The 16,638-nt window shown below is 49.7% G+C and overlaps 3 protein-coding genes across 3 annotated transcripts; all 3 read right to left on the bottom strand.

The window, feature by feature from the left end:
• Window positions 1-1,003: 1,003 nt before the first annotated feature.
• On the bottom strand, window positions 1,004-4,968 carry LOC100899160 (GTPase HRas). Its single transcript, XM_003737168.1, has 6 exons — window positions 4,695-4,968; window positions 2,734-2,782; window positions 2,152-2,180; window positions 1,867-2,047; window positions 1,307-1,611; window positions 1,004-1,146 (listed from the first exon to the last, which is right to left on the bottom strand). Exons 1-5 carry the CDS (start codon window positions 4,723-4,725, stop codon window positions 1,335-1,337), a joined length of 567 nt encoding a protein of 188 aa, XP_003737216.1. The 5' UTR covers window positions 4,726-4,968; the 3' UTR covers window positions 1,004-1,146; window positions 1,307-1,334.
• Window positions 4,969-6,274: 1,306 nt separating this feature from the next.
• On the bottom strand, window positions 6,275-8,017 carry LOC100900147 (uncharacterized). Its single transcript, XM_003737172.1, has one exon. The coding sequence runs from the start codon at window positions 8,015-8,017 to the stop codon at window positions 6,275-6,277; it is 1,743 nt and encodes a 580-aa protein (XP_003737220.1).
• A 6,495-nt stretch (window positions 8,018-14,512) lies between these two features.
• LOC108865182 (uncharacterized) lies at window positions 14,513-16,392 on the bottom strand. Its single transcript, XM_018641955.1, has 2 exons — window positions 16,145-16,392; window positions 14,513-14,855 (listed from the first exon to the last, which is right to left on the bottom strand). The coding sequence occupies exons 1-2, from the start codon at window positions 16,390-16,392 to the stop codon at window positions 14,513-14,515; spliced, it is 591 nt and encodes a 196-aa protein (XP_018497471.1).
• Between the last annotated feature and the right edge of the window lie 246 nt (window positions 16,393-16,638).

The following is a 16,638-nucleotide window of genomic DNA, read 5'->3' as shown; positions in this document are numbered from 1 at the left end:
AACCCGCGGCACAGAAATCTCGATTCCTGAAAACAGCAAGTTAGTCTCGAAGGTCTTACGATCCCCCTGTTTGGGGCATTAGAACTCGAGAAGCGCTACGAAGCGCGGTCTCTCAACAACTTTTCTGGGAAGTTTAGAGCCGGAACTTTTAAAAAAAATATATTTTAGCGAGGGGACACGAGGGGCATGTCTTGTATTGAATAATCTACTTCCTCCTGATTCTATGGAAATTAGGTTTCGAAGAAACACTCTATTTAAGACCATAAACACCGATCGTCCGCTCTCAAATCGTCTTGAATGCGGACTTATCTCCGATATCTTTGTCGATACTCTTTCGAAGCAACAAAACACAAATGAGAAAAATCGCGGAAACAAGCTCCTCTGGAATCGTATGAATCATCGACTTTCGCTGTCTCTCCACTTCATTTTGATCGAAGCGGAGTCGGAAAGGATTGTAGCCCGCGTCTTCCCATGTTCCGACGAGATTCCGACGCTATGTGGGGTGTCAAATTTCGAGCTCGACTTTTGTCCGCCTAATTCGGCCATTTGGCCCACTGTGCGGCGTTACATGTAGAAACGAGGTTCTCCCGTATGGGTGGAGGCTCGAATCTAGGGTTCGGCGCGGACGAATCGGCACAATTGGCCAAGCTCCCAGTCTCACGGGTCAGATGCGACCATGAGATCGCGAATATTGGAATCAAGTCGGCAGCTACCGCCGGGATGTAGCAACACCAAGCGCGTATGCAGAAGACGATCTTCGATAGGAAGGCTTTTCTGATCGCAGTCGAACGTGATTCCACTATGGGAGCGCGATTCTTGAATTCTTCCGAGGGTTAGAGGATCAGCTCCCCTAGAGTCAAGCATCGCAGCCCGATCCAAGTTCCGAACAATTCTGTATCAGGGCGCCCGGACTTTGGAAGAGTTCGTCCCGATATGGAGCGACGCTCTGCGTTCGCCGCCAAATGAGAAGCAGGCTCTTCTACCAATGAAAATTCAGATGTCATTCCGGTGATTATATTTTTATTGCGAGAAACGAGAAACGATCGTCTTCAGCGTTCCCCACCCCTTGTCTGCAGCGAGGTCTCCCCGACAACGGCATGACTCCTGGAGCCTAGAAAAAGATCGCCTCAGCGGTCGACGTAGTACCTGGAACAAGAAAAAAAGCTTTACCACAAGACCGTGGGCGGCTCAGAATCCTCCGAGATCGGGGACCCGCATCGCAATGTCCCGCTCCAGCGAGTTCTCCCCGGAACTCCGCGAGAGCACGACTTCTTGATCCCCGACAACAATGATCGGAAAATCTTACCGTTTAGCCGGCCTTTTGCTGCTACTATTTACAAAATTATACACTTCTTCTTGATCTTGTTGCGGTTCCTCTTTTTTTCACGAGTTTTCGCCTCTCGATCTTTTCGAATTTCCCTAACGAGAGTGTAAAAAGCATCGTCGACTCCCATCCTCGTCTTGGCTGAGGTCTCGACGAAGGGGACACCGTAACTACGCGCAAGCTCCGCCGCTTGCTTCATGTCCACGGTCCGAGACGGCAAATCGCATTTGTTCCCTACCAATACCATCGGTACGTCATCTGCATCCTTGACGCGTTTGATTTGTTCTCTGTGAGAAGCAAGGCGGTGTTATGATTCCGTTGGCAAGTTCCCGGTTGTTCGAAATCTCCATCTTCGTCAATCGAATTAGTTCGCGAGAAGAGCAATCGTTACACAAGGACGACTTTCCCAGCTTGCAGCGCAATAATTGCCGTGACGCAACGCCGGATTAACAAGTGCAACCGGGACGACTGGAAGCGCTGTCTGGATACATTCTCCATCGAGGTTCGGAAAGCAAGCTCGTGTTGGAGCTCGGGGGACTGACCTGTACATGGCAATGTCTTCAAATGATTTTGCGTTGTTGACAGCGAAAACCAGGAGGAATCCTTCCCCGGTTCGCATATACTGGTCTCGCATTGCTGAATATTCTTCCTGACCCGCCGTATCCAGAATGTCCAGGAGACAGGTTTCCCCGTCGATAACGACCTGCTTTCTGTATGAATCCTCTGAAGAGGTAAATGAGAGCGTCAATCTCCGATCACCGATTTATTGTGACAGGTAGGCAGACGAGTCGAGAATAATTCACGGTTGGGGTTCATTGAGCACTTACCTATCGTGGGATCATATTCGTCCACGAAACTGAAATAGGCAAAGCATTCATGAGAACGAATGTCATGTCGGGTGGTCGCCGGTTGTCAAGCTGGGTAGATTCTCATAGGTCAAAGTCCACATACAAGACGATTGCGAGAATTTGGCCGCGGCGATGATCTTACGAAAGACACAATCCTGGTCTCTTATGCGGTCTCTTATATTACAGCATGAGGGGGATTGGGGATTAGAGGGATCCGCTTCATTGGCTCCGGGTATATCTCGTACACCTCACTAAAAGCTCAAACCTTGAGCTGAGCATGTATATCGACAGACAAATAAAAGATCTCGAACAACTTGATCCTCTTCGGAGCTTTACGACCCGCCATCCCCCGTATCTCCACGTCATGCGTAGCTTCTGTTTGTGAAGTTTCTTTCTTTACTTTGCCCATGAGTTGCATAAATAAATTTCAGCCCTTTCTTTGCAGGATACTTTCAACCAACATCAATTCTACAAAGAAAGTCATATTCGGATTACTAAAGCCCCTGATGAATGACGTTATCAACTATGACAAGAGACTGGATAGGAAGAGCGATGACTCACTGATTCTGAATCAACTGGATCGTCAGGGCGCTCTTGCCCACACCACCAGCTGAAATGAGAAACGTCCCGGTTAGAAACCAATAAGCTGGATCACTGACAGAGAATACAACGGATATATACGTTAGCCGTCTCCGTCGGGGAAAGGTCTATCCATCTATATTAATCTGTAATGCTTTGGGTGAGGCGTCTATTTTTGTCCAAAGTCCCAGACCTCGCTCAGCGAAAGATGACTTCACAGTATATGGCATAAGCTTCATATTCTCCCGATCGCAACAAGTCTGGCGATGTGGCGTGACGGACCAGATGGAGTGATCGCCTTCTGTCGGCAAGCTCACGTGACAACGTCAAGCTTACAAGATCGATCGGAAGAAAAATTGTTCGCAAAGCATTCGGGCGACTCCTCCTCTGTATCAATGGCATTAGAGGAACTCGAACTCGTCAGAGGAATAGCTCTATCTTCCGGGCTCGGATACTTCTCGCGTCGAAGTGGACCAGGAGCCGTGAGGGCTGGGTACGGGTGGCTTTCAGCTCATGTTCCCCCTCGTCATTGGTACCGTCTCGTATTGATCCTCCGACATCTCGGAGAGGAATGTCGTTGTCAGAGACTAGCGATCCAAGAACTGGTCTAAAAGAAGGACCGACGTATCCATGATTGCCGTCCTTGTCGTCAGAGTTCGCGTGGTTTTCAGGACATGCGTGGAAACTTTCGCACGTATTCGAGACGTTGTGGTTCTGAGAGCCGAGTCAAGCGGGTCGTGTCAATTGTCAAATATGTGTCTACTGGCAACTGGCACCGTGGGAGATGGCCGACGACTGTAAAGCTTCCGTCCACCATCACACAGACCCGCAGTCAGATAGGCGTCCAGGCTCCCCGAATGGCAAATGAGCTCCCCCGGTAGAACACCCGCCGATATCCCAGAAGGAAGAATCAGGAAAAAAAAGCCAATAATAAAAACGACTCGAACCGTCAATGACGGCCGGTGTAAGGGACGACACCGCTGTGAAGTTAGGTAACCCGACTTCCGGGTGAATTTTCTCGTGGTCAATTCTGGTACTACGTGAGAGCCGCCCCTCAGGAGCATGGAGATCCTGTGAGAGGTCGTTCGGTCGGGAATTTCACTGGAGAGACCAACTCGGCAGCAGATAGATGGTGGAGCAAGAAGGAACCGAGTTCAGTTTACTCCGCGACGTTACATGGCCACGGCCTTCCCACATGCCGGGGGCCTTTTATAGATCGAAACAAGCGAACGCGCAACGAACAAACGAAGCTCGTGCGGCTCATGACTGCCGTTGAGCCGAGCATCGATGACAAGCAAAGCTCACATTCACAACCGAGCGATTGTCGCCTAGTCCGCTGTGAGGGATGGCGACGTACGCCGCGGAGTGGCGCCCCGCAAAGGTGGCGGGTGACCAGTTCGCTTCCCAGGAAACTTCAACGAGTCACATGACTCACTGCGACCGCGGTGATACTCCTCATACGAATACGGGAGCTCCAACCACTACAGTTGGTGATCCCGTAGACGCTCGCTGGGGTTGAGGAGCGACTCGTTTCTACGTCGAGAATCCCACTATAAGCCGGTCCTGCCGTGCCTTGCTTGCTCGCTCGCTCGTTTGTTTGCTTGCACGCTCGCTCGGTCACTCGACAGTCATCAGTATTTTGGTCAGTCGAGTAGTCGACAGTCAACAATCCAACGCCTATCGAGGTTGAATGCTCAGCTTCGGCGATTCGCTGCACTCGAGGGGACCAGAGTCTCGGCACGATCGCCCCCAAGTTCGCAGAACATATAATTAGAATCATTCTCCGCAATTCCTGCCGGCGTTTGCCCCTGGCCGCCCCCGAACCCTTCAAAGAGCAGACCTGGGGCAGGACGACGGAACCCGGCCACGATCACTCCGAACAGAAAGCTCGCTCCGTGCAGCGCACAGTATACACCGAGATTATCGAAACTTTTGTCACTTGCCTCCAACAACGACTAGCTTGTACTCAGTCATTGCGAATGTTGTTGTAGCGGGGAAGATTATGTCTCTTCTTCGGCGAGAAGCTCCCCACGACTCGGCGACGACTTCTTTCTCGTTGCACGATCCACGGCCTGTTGCACTGAATCCGCGGCTCGATGGCACAATGCGCTTCCAGACGATAAACTCCAAAAGCTTCAGCAAAAGCTTTTCAGTAATCGACGTCGTCGTCGTCAATCCACAAGACGCTGCTGCTGCTGTCTGCCGACAACACCGACGGACACTGGAACTCACGCCACAAGCCCTACTTGTTTACATCGATGAACGCATTTTTAGCGGGGAGAATTCTGAGTTCAGCGGGGCTGGCGACTTGGAGACTCGGCCTGTTTTGGCGAGTTATTATGGGGTTACGGCGGAATCGATCTTATGTTAGATGTTAGAGAACTCGTTCAAAATTGCATATACACTCGAAATAGCGAGGAAGCTTCAGAAACTCTACGCGAAACCAAGGTTGACAGAGGGATATCGGGGAAGTGCCAATGGACAATCGTAATAGTAGCGTATATGTCCGGAGCGACTCACGGTCGGCCCCGCTGCAAGTCCTGAATTCTAATTGTAAGAATCAGTCTGGCACACCACAATACATTACCACAGTGGTTTTGGAATTCCATAGATAACGGCGATATGAACTAAATGCTTCTAGAATTTCACCGCAAAACAAGGCATAGCGTCACAGAACGATCGGCAGGGCGACGCGACGAAGTGGAGGCGAAGCATGAATGATCAAAAATTTTGATGCGACTCTGAGTCGGATTGATTCCTCGGAGGGACGAGCTCCGTGGAGGTCAGGTCGATACATCTAGGAGAATGTTTCGCTCGAAGGCTGTCGGATTTAGCTGGCATGACGGGACTAGGTCCCATCATACCATTGCCCGGGGGTTCCCGCGTGGAGGCACCGACACTGGCGAAGCCATGATTAAGCCCCGCATTTCGCGATGTCTGGGATCGCATATTTTTACGTCATGACTCATAACTAGGGGTGTAAATTTTTCGCGGAAAAAAATGGCCGAAATCGCGGACGGTCGCGGCAAGAAATTCAGAAAATCGCGGAAATCGATCGAATCGCTTGCGAATTCGCGGAAATGTCGGAAGGAGACTTTCTCAGATCACCGAGTCGGTTTCGATGCTCAGAATTGTCACGGTAGAGTGAGATTGAGACTAGTAGGCATGGCTACAACATGTCACGAGTTATTCATGCGGTCTAGTCGAGTCCGCATGTGCTGCCCGGGCTAAGATCGGGGCAAGGACCCACGCAGAGCTCACGGAACCAAGATTGGGCTGATTCTGAAGGAAAATGCGCGGGATGATTGGCGAATCGCCCGTACGTTCTCAGTCTCTTTCTCGTCAGATCTTTATTTGCTGTCCGCTCCACAATTGCACTTTCAGCCTCCCTGACGACAACATGAACTGCAAGGTCGGATATCTTAGCTTATTTACCTAACGCTCCACAAACACCGTTAAAACATCCACAGCACGCCCAGAACGTAGGAGGCATGTACAAATTGTCATCGTGCGTCCACAACTCCTAAATGTTCGAGGAGTTTTGGTAAAGCATATTATAAACAGGTAGATTTGCCTCATCGATACTGCGTCGATCGTCCCTCAGCACGGCTGAGTACAAGCTGAACGATCTCTCCGCAGCCACGCTATTGACAGGAACGCTCAAACAAGAAATTGCTATTCGGGATAGCTTCGGGAATCGTTTCTCGGCCGCGCGCCAAAAATCTACAGGATGGCCATCGGGGCTGAGCTCGTCCGTTGATGACAAGTACAATTTAAGTTCAGCTTTTGCCGAAGTGTCGTCGTCAAACCAAGGGATGCTATCGAATACAACTTCCGGATCCACGTTTGCGATCTGAGCATAGGAAACATCGAAAATCTGGCAAGAGTTGAAGAATCTCGTCGCTGGTTGGCAGAAACGAGTTGTCGGCTGCTCCGAGATATAGGAATTCAACTTCACTAGAGATCTCTGTAAAGCCGTTTTGCCGCTCTGGTGATTTTCTGCTGATGCCGATATTTCGAGCCATTCAGCGAGCAATTTGAGCTCTCGAATGAGAAGGTGGGCTTTGACAGAACTGGTCTCGTACTCCGTTAAGATGCTCATGAGATGTGGCGCGTATTTCTTCAGGCATGTGAGATCGGCTTCGATCTTGCGACAGCTGCTCAAGCTGATTATATTTGAGACCGTAAGGCTGGAACTCGCCTCAGCTTCCTCCTTGAAGAAGGTAATATAATCGTCCAGATGCGACTCGTGGTACATCGCGGCTCGAAACCAAGTGTTCCACCTGGTTGAGACGGGGACTGGTGGGAGTGCCTCTGATCCGCCCTTAGCTCTCAGATACTGGAGGAACCGAGCTTTACGCGACGGACAAGCCGTGAAGCCCTTCTTGATGGCGACAACCAAATCGTTCACAGCTTTGAACTCACTCTGCCATATTTCGCAGATCAAATTGAGCAGATGAGCTGTACACGTTACGTGGACAGCGTTTAGGAGCACGGCTCTCAAACTAGAGCTCCAAGTCTTGTGCATGTACGAGGCGTTGTCGGTAACGAAGGCACTAATCTTCGTCAGCGGAATCTCGTACTTGTAAAGCTCCTTCAGAACAGTTTCGCTCACGGTTTTGTGGTTCGTTGAGTCTAGAACCACCGAGTTCAGAAGCAAGGCTCGTAGCTTGTGTCCAGGCTGAGACGGTGAGCTTTCCGAACAATCAACGGCGAGCAAGTTGAAGATATACCGATCTTCAGGGTCCGTGGTCTCGTCGCAGACTAGAGCAATAGACGAGGCGTTTCTGAGTAAAGTTTTCAGTTCCTTCAAATGTAGTTCGAATATTTTCGGAAGGTAGTTCTGTCGCAGATTCCTTGACGTAGGAATCGAACCAATCCCTGATAAATTGGCCTCAAGGTAAGATTTGAGAGCAGGCCTATCGATTACGTTGAGTGGGATGTTAGCACCGCAGAACTCCTTCACAAGACTCATGAGCTCCACTCTCCGTTGCATTCTCTGGTCGGTTTGCTTCTCGAACATGTTGGAGACAGTTTCTTGAAGTTTCCGTTTCTTGTCGTTCGAGTCAACCTTACCCTCTGCTTTTCGCGAGTGAACAGCACTGGCCAGGTGCTTCCTGCACGAGCTCATGCGCATATAATCTACGGGAACGTTGCAGCTACTGCAGAAAAGATGGTCACCCGACACATGGAAAACTCCTGGGTCGAACTCTTTTGCTCTCTTCTGAGGAGTCATTTTCTTCGGCAACTTTTTGGACGAATACATTCTCGAACCTGACCGAGCGCGGCACGTGTTTCACCAGACGGAAGCATGTAGACGTTGGTGTAATACTTTACGTGCATGTAGACAGTTGGTGTAACACAGGCTGACGCTTGGTGTAAGCTTCCCTCGGAAAGGGTGATCATTTACCAGCGGAGGAATTCGAATGGCGCCCATCGGAAGCGAAACGGCCTGTACATTTGTGTATAGCCAGGTGACCGCACCCTGGTCGACGGAGATCACGGTTTCGAGCTGATTCTGTTCCGCCAGAGCTCCCTGATCGAGGGCAAGTTATAAGAAAGCCGACGAAACTCCATAAATTCATCTCTTTCCTCCGGAAAATAGAGGTCGCGGAAGTCGCGGAAAATTTCACCTTTATCGCGGAAATCAGCCGAAATCACTAGAAATCGCGGTTTTTGCGACTTCCGCGACCTCCGCGACTTTCTTACAGCCCTACTCATAACCATTGACCGGAACTCGGGTTCCGGTCGATGGTGATGGTGATAGACTTGCCTGAAAAACTTAGGGGCTTTTGTGGGAATTCAGAGAATATGTGAGGAATGAATCGAGGTCAAGATTGATGACAAAAGACCGGGAATTGAGTATGTAAGTGATCGACTAGGCGAGGAGGTTGCGCAGTTTGATCGTAATTGTGATCCTGAGCAATGTCATGGTTTTCGAGCCACTCCTCCACGTCAGGGTCCTGGAGTTGTGGGTCGTTTTCTTCTTGCAATCCGTGTCGAACGGCAGCTCCGCCAACCGTGAGTTTGACTTTCTTTATGAATTGGATCGGGGTGAGTACCCCGCTGTCGAGAAGTTCCCATGCTCCGTTGATGGTAGGTACTTCTACTCTTTTTCGTGGCTCGCTTTGGTCTAGAGTCTAGAGCGAACGTGCTGCGTCCCTCTGCTGTGAATATTCGCGTCGACAAGTACATCCTGAGCCGCATTCAAAATGACTTATACTGGTGTCCAGAAGGCTTGATGTGGTCCGCAATTCCGCAGCAGATATGCGTTGTTGGATTCCACGGCATTGTGGGTTCGTGCAATCGCCCTATGAACGGAGAGTCCGTGTGGCGTGATCTGCTCAAGCCAGTAGGAGCGAATGTAGCTCGAGAAGGGACCAAAGCGGCCCAATTGTGGCGTATTCGCTTTCGATCTCAACGCGGCGACTGCGCCACAATCCGACACCATTACGATTCTCGGCCATACAAGTAATGTCTCAGTCGCTCAAGCCCCCACACGACCGCTAGCTAATCAAGTTTCGTTGAATGATAGTTTTTTCGGCCGCCGACAATTTTCGACTGATCGCATAGATCATTTTCCACGCTGCTTTTGCTTCCTGCAACAGTATCGCTCCGAGTCCGACCGTACTAGCGTCGGTGTGCAGTTTCGTCGCTCTTCCTGAGACAAACCTGTCCTAGACTGAGCCTGCTATCAATGTTGTAGCGAATCGAGTTCGCTGTCAAAGCGGTCTCGCTCGACGTACCCGCGGGCTCAAGGGATATGCTACCGATATAAAATAATTGAATAATGATTTATGAAAGTCAACGCAAATGATCATATGGAGTGTTCATATAACTGTATGAGAGATCAATAAATGCCGCGGCTTCGAAAGGGATCGATGACGAGACATGTCGCACGGTGCACGTGCACGACGACACACACTCGAGTATGTCCAATCGGGGCTTCAAGACTCGTGCTTGAGCCCAGTCCGAGATTTGCGAATTAAGGACAGTAATCCTGTGAAAACGTCGTTGTTCATCCCGGACGAAGGCTGCGGCCGTGAACTACTCCATTTATTGTGTTGGTTTCACATCGTCAGGACTTTGACAACGATAGATTCTCAACATTGGTGTCAGAAGTTAACCAGGAACCTAAGCCTAACGTGATATCGCCACCTTGCGGGAGTGAGAAAGACGCAATCGCTACCGTCAGTGGAATCTGTGTGCAATGGCGAATAACGACGACATCCCGACAGTGCAACCACGGTCGGCGGGAGCCGAAGGCGACCAAGATCCCGTCGTACTCAAGGGTGAGCTGCGTGCAACGAGATCAGTCCTGAAGACCACAAGAACAGCATTCACAAAAGCGTACAAGAAGGCTTGCGAGCTACTCAGAGCTGAAGATTCAGCTGATCTGGTAGATGACATCGTTAGCTCCGAGAACGGAATTCAAGAGTTATGGGACAGGATGGGAAAGTCATACTGGCTCATTGTCTTCTCACCGGTGGTTCCCGATAACATTGTGGAAGAAGAGGAAGAGAAACACGAAACCTACGGAGCAATGCATTGCGAGATCACCCAGGAGCTGCGAGCTCGCCTGAGAAAATGTGAAAGAAAGGTCTTCGGCAAAATCCAAACCGATTTATCGTTCCAAGTCGAAAAAGATAGACTGAATTCTACGATGGAGCAAAGCAATAATTCCGGCAGGAAATCGTGGAAGGAAACTCTTCAACGGTTACCAACGTTCGATGGCAATGCAACGAAATTCAGCCGGTGGAAAGATGCGTTCATTCTCCACGTCGACTCCAGGGACTGGGATCCACTAGAGAAATTCGAGTTCATGGAAAAGACACTGCAGGGGAGAGCTCTGCGGAGCATCTCAGGCTTCGCAGTACGGGCCGAAAACTACGTTTCGGCAAGGGACACGATCTTCGAAAACTTTGGCAGCGTGAAGAAGGCCGCGAGCCAACACATGGAAAACATCATGATGGCTTTAGCCTATTGAACGCCTCCTCACACTGTTCGTTCAACTGGAATTTAGTCCCCTTCTTAAATAGAGTCGTCAATAGACTCGAGATAGTCGCATAACCGCGAAAAAATCTCCTAAAGAATGATGTCAATCCCAAGAACCTTCTTACTTCATGAACATCCTTCGGTATCGAGAATTTCTCTACCGCCTCTAATTTCCTAGTCCCAGGCTGTACTCCTTGGAAATTTTGAACCCCAAAAACTGTACTGACTTCATGGAGAACTTGCATTTCTGAAGCCTGACTGTGAGACCTGCTTGTTTCAATGCCCCCAAGATGCCCTCGATTTGCCTGCGATGATCATCCATCTTATCCGATACTGTGATCATATCGTCCAGAAAAGGAAACGTTTGCCATTGCTTCAAAAGTTTCCGTTGAGCTTGTGGACTCTGGAGGAATATATTCCCCTCCCCCCACTCTGTAAAACGCGACAAATCACCCGATGAAGCCTAAAATATCTCACGAATCGCTCAAAATTTACACGACAACATTTTCTATATGTCCCAACTCCAGAACGCGTGTCCACATTCCGACACCTTCCCCCATGCGAAGAAAAATCCGCAAAACTCCGCTCTACTTCAGTGAAGCGATCATGAAATCACTGCGCCTGCGCGACACGCATGAAATTACTGCGCGCGCGCCTCATGGTGGAGCGCGCCGTGTACGGCACAATGGCCCTCGGACTCCGAATTATTTCAGAGCAAGCGTCCATGCGAGCACTTCCGATCCGATGCCCTCAGTCGTGAAAGGCCGTCGTCACTGACGTTGTCATTCGGGAATGGACGACGAAAGCGTTCCAATCATGGATCATTTTGCCGCGACTCGGTTGCCTCAATGTCATATTCATTATGTTTCCGTTTGAGTCCAGGATACGAGGAGCGTGGCCAAAGGGCGCGTTCCACAGGCCTGGTATTCTGGTATATATATAGATATCGTTTATTCGGTTCAAAGATAGATAGATTCATATAGATATCGTTTATTCAAAACTTGGCGATCGAAAATCATCAGCTAATCTGATCTATCAACCGTGCATAAGGTCGAGCTCTCTCAAGGCTTTAGGGCCGTATTCTACATCCGAAACAAGTCCTCGCAGAGAAATCTTCCTGCGTCTTATTTTCCTCTAGTTCTTGTGGATGACGAAGTTGCGCAACTCGCTAATTCGCAACGCGTCTCGTAAGCCGAGGAGGATTCTGGAATTCTGGCACTGTGACGATGACCGCGGCCGATCGACCGCAAATGGGTAGATGGGAATCGAAAACTGTCTCATTGATCACGACGAACGTACCGCATCGAAAAATGTAAGCAAGGATTCTGAATTCATGTGGAGCTTTCGTCGTGGTCATGGACTGAAACAACATCTTGAGGAGGTGAAAATGTCGAATGTCGACATTCATGTGACGAGATTTGCGGTATATAAGCTTTTGTTTCCTTTATTCAGTGGGCGATTGGTTCGAGTTGGAAACCGACCGTGAAGGCAAACTGAGATCAGCTGTTTGTTTGAAATGTAGCAAGAATTCCAAAACTCCGAGGAGTGGTACCAACGTCTTGGAGAATCACATCTCGAGCCACAAGCGAAAAACGTTGCCCGCCTCCACCAAGTCCAAAGCGAATGGAATTATATCGAGCCTGGTTGCGTCGGGCATGCCTTTTTCAGGCTACGATCGCTTGGCCTTCCGCGAGATGTTTAAAGATGCTGGGTATGGGAACATTGACAGACACGCAGCGGCTAGGATCCTTGATGCAGAAGCCAGAAATCTTCAGTCCCTCCTCATTATGGACCTGCTGAACTCGAAGAAAGATATAACCGGGGAAGCGAGATCCGTCTTCACACTAACTGCCGACGAGTGGTCCTTCCAAAGGAAGCGATTCATCGGGGTGACATCCCATTCGACGAGAGAAATTCCATGCTTGAAATCGAAGAGGGCAGACCTGTTCATAATCAGACTGACGACTAGCGCAACCGCTGAAAATCTCTACGATCGAATCGTCGAAAGTTTGGGAGATTTCCAGCTCCACACAAGGGATATTAGAGCAATAACCACCGACGCGGCATCCGATATGATCAGACTTGGCGAACTTCTGAAACGCGCTGCCGCCCCATACCCTTTCTATAATCAGCTGTGCTTCGCACATGCACTACATCTGGCCGTTCTGGACGCTTTCGAATCTCAGCCCCTCGACATCAACGACTTCTGGAATGACCAAGTTCCCTCTGATGGTTCGCAATCAGATGAAGAGTCTGACCTTCGGGCCGAGGAACCGGATCGCGGAAGAGCGAATCGTTCGAGCAGCGCCAGCGTACCATCAACTCTGACAGGTATTTACGGGCAGGCTCTGGGCCGAGTTCGAGCGGTTTGCACTGTTTTCGTAAGGAGTCATGCGAAGCACGATGCGCTCATGAAGCTCAGTGACAGCGCAAGGTCATCCTGGACTGCGTGACCCGATGGAATAGCACCTTAGCAATGATGCGGAGATTTCTTGAGCTGAAAGATAAGATGAAACAAATTCATGGGGCTCATTCTCCGCGAGGCTGCAACTTTCCCGTCACAAATAACGATATAGACACCGTCGTGGAAATGGTGGAGGCTCCAAAGTTTGTCGAAGATGCGGTCAAAATGCTCTCTAGGGAAGATACGACGATGCTAGATGCTTACTATATATTGCAGGTATGCATCTAGTCAACGTTGAATATCGTCTATTGACGTCTATTCTATGCTGCCTATCGTCTATTCTATGCTGCGCCGCGCCGTCGAGAAGCTATCAGGGAACTGCATGAGTTTCGTGCCCTGTTTTTTAACTGATTATATCTCGGCTTAGGGAAGGCGGAGAGACTTTCCAAAATATACGTTTTTCGTGAATTGAGCTCAGCTTTCACGAGTGGGGGGTGGCATTCCGATCAAACTCACCCGTTCCGAGAAATTCCCAGAATAGCTCGTCTGAAATGCAGTCGATTAGTTTTTTACGAGCGGAAATCGCCCATGAGAAGACCTCCGAATCGAATGAAGTTTATCGGAATTTGAGATTGCGATAATTCCGATAGCACCCGAGCGATTTCTCTGGAACCTCGTCAGTTTTGAGACTGCTTCTCGGCGCAGTTCAGACCGATAAGCTCCCCCGAGTTTTCTTTGGCTCGTTCGGAGCGCGACCGCCGACCGCCGACCGCCATTATTTCGAGGGGCGTCAATTTGAATGTCCATTAGTCCATTGGTTTTCGCGCGTGAGCTGATCTCCAACGACGTCTCAACGGATTTGATTTGGATTCGCGGTGGCTATTGTTGCCATCATCTGCATCTGCGGACTTTCTTCCGCGAATAACGTAAATTTAGGGAACCCTCTCCGGCTTCTCTAAGCCGGAATATCTTCATTTGAGAAACAGGGCACTAATCACGAAACTTATGCCTCTCCGCTCTCTGCGACCGACGGATAGCCGAGTGGTGAGAGCGGTCTGCGGGTCACATGCAGATTTGCGCTAGCCACGTTGACGTTGTATCGTGCAGGAGGCAGCATGGGTCCGATCCCTGCAGCCGTCTACTTCGGGGATGGTTTTCTCTCCGGGAAACTCAGGGTTCCCATTCATCGCGAGTGAATGCCGGAGTAGTACTCAGGCCGTGACAAAGACGCTTGGCGTCTCTCGCTTGGGGCCAGGAGAGGGGATGAAAAAATTCTCAAAAGCCCTTCAGCCGACGTAGCATCTGATGCACACCATGATTCAATAATTTCAGACACTCTTAGAAGCTCTGGAGGCAAACAGTTCAAGATTCAGCAAGCAGCTCAGTCGTTTCGTCAGCTGTCGAATTTTGGAGCGTCGAAGTTTCACTGGATCTTGCGTTTTTATCATTCTCGAACTCTCCTGCTTGTTTCTTTGCCGCTTCTGCTGCGGCACGGAGGTTGACCGTCTGCTGCAAGTCCAAGTCTTGGATTTTCAACAAGTCCTCGCGGACCTTCGGACTTCGTATGCCGTAAATCAGCTGGTTTCGCATCATTCGATCCTCTTGTTTCTCGAAATGGCAGTCCCTGGCCAGGATCTTCAGATCTGTTAGCCACGTTGCGAAGGGCTCTTTCACTCCTTGCACTCTGGTTCTGAACTTGTAAGCGCTGGATTGCTCCGATTCTCCCTTCGAGAATCTCTCCGTCAGAATTCGCACCACTGTCTCGTAGTGGTCCGCCGCACAGTGGCGCCAAAGCCACTTTTAGGTGGACAAAATCAAAGACACGAGGATCGACTCCGGAACAGGCGGGGAAGACGCGCGAGTGGTCGGCGTTCAGGTAGCCATAGGCATAAGCGTCAGCTGAGCACTCACTGATTAATGCGCGGCGATCGAAGTCATCTCCCAATCGGTGGTATCATACGGAATTTCTCTTCCCATCCGCTACTTTCGCGAAATGAATGGCTCTAACCGACTCCGATTAGGGGTATCAATGCTCTGACTTCAAGTTCCGTCCGAATTTCAAGTTTCTAGGCGATTCAGACCCATTCGCTACTCTCTCATGTCTCCGAATCGGAAAATCTTTATATGCATCGAAACCATAAAAAGTGGATATTGACGAGGGCGGGAAAGCTTGTATTCCACATTATTCCACCCCGAATCTCTCGGCCAAGGGAGCCTCAGGTCCGCTTATATTTATTTAAAAAAAATTGAGACCCGGTTCGACCCGGTTCCCGAATGCCGAATATTTCATTCATTGTTCAAATTGCGGGAGTCCGAGGGAATCCCAGCATATCCATCGATTAATTTATTTTTTGGGCGCGGTATACCTCCCCCGAGATTCTGTGAGGTCATTCTGGGCTCATCAGCCGCTCCCTCTGATGCTCCGAGCGCAGATCTATACATCTGACGCCAATCGGGATGCTCACGGAAGAGTCCAAAGAATCGCGAAACAAAGATTGTCGACGTTTTCGACTCCATCATACCCAGAAGAGCTCGCGAGAAAACTCGAATTACGATCTCTTCTGTATGTTTATGATTTCGTCGGATCCGTTGGTCGCAAGCTTTCGCCAACCTCCGAAACGTAAATGAAAGAGTATCGACAAGTTCAATCCTTGCTCAAATGTAGCTTCGTCTCTGAGGAAGATACACCAAAGGAAGTTGAGAATCCCTCAGGTTCAGAAGATCCTGAGATCCCGATGGATTGCGACAACCCCGGAGATCCGAATTCACCGCTTCCATCCGGAACTTCCGGGGAAAGTTCCAGTGATAGCGACCTCTAATATCGAGGAAAGTGCTCGCGAGAATACCATCGTTCATTCATCAGTGTCAGTGTCTTGTATACCCTGATTTCTGCCGATTCCATCGAGCGAATAGGCTATTAAACTTTCTCTCAAGCTTCTCCTTCTCTTCTGAGTCATTTATGATCGGAAAATCTCATAAAATAATTTTGTCCACCTAAAAGTGGCTTTGGCGCCTTTGTGCGCCGGTCGAACGATGGCAGCCGTTGGCTCGGGGAAGTCTATCGCGTTGTACTCCTCTAACACCAAGTCGCCCCCGGCCGCCAGGAGCAGAGCCGTCTTCGTCTCATCATCATCGGCGTTTCTCTTCGCCGCTCTCATGTAGATCTCGAGCTTTTGTCGAAAACGGGTCCATTCACTCTTCGATCGTTCCTTCATCGCCAGGTTTGTGGGTATTTTCTCCATTTTACTTGGTTTCTACACGATCACCACTGCCACCATATTAATGAGCCTCGCTTATCGTCACAAAAGCTGATATTTATTGATATCGACTCGTCTGATTAAGCCTGTACGTGCGACGTGCCTACCCTGACAACAACCTCTCAGGCAAGCAGATACCTCGAGGAAAAATCCTCGAACTCTGCCTTCGACAATCTATTGGCAAGACTGGGTGAATGTCCTGCCGCTCTTCTAGAGAGATCTGAAGTCATC

The sequence above is a fragment of the Galendromus occidentalis genome, unplaced genomic scaffold (genome assembly GCF_000255335.2).
Source record: "Galendromus occidentalis unplaced genomic scaffold, Mocc_1.1 scf7180000075405, whole genome shotgun sequence".
Lineage (NCBI taxonomy): Eukaryota > Metazoa > Arthropoda > Arachnida > Mesostigmata > Phytoseiidae > Galendromus > Galendromus occidentalis.
Note: the sequence above shows the minus strand (reverse complement) of the source record. Positions and strands in the feature narration are given on the sequence as shown.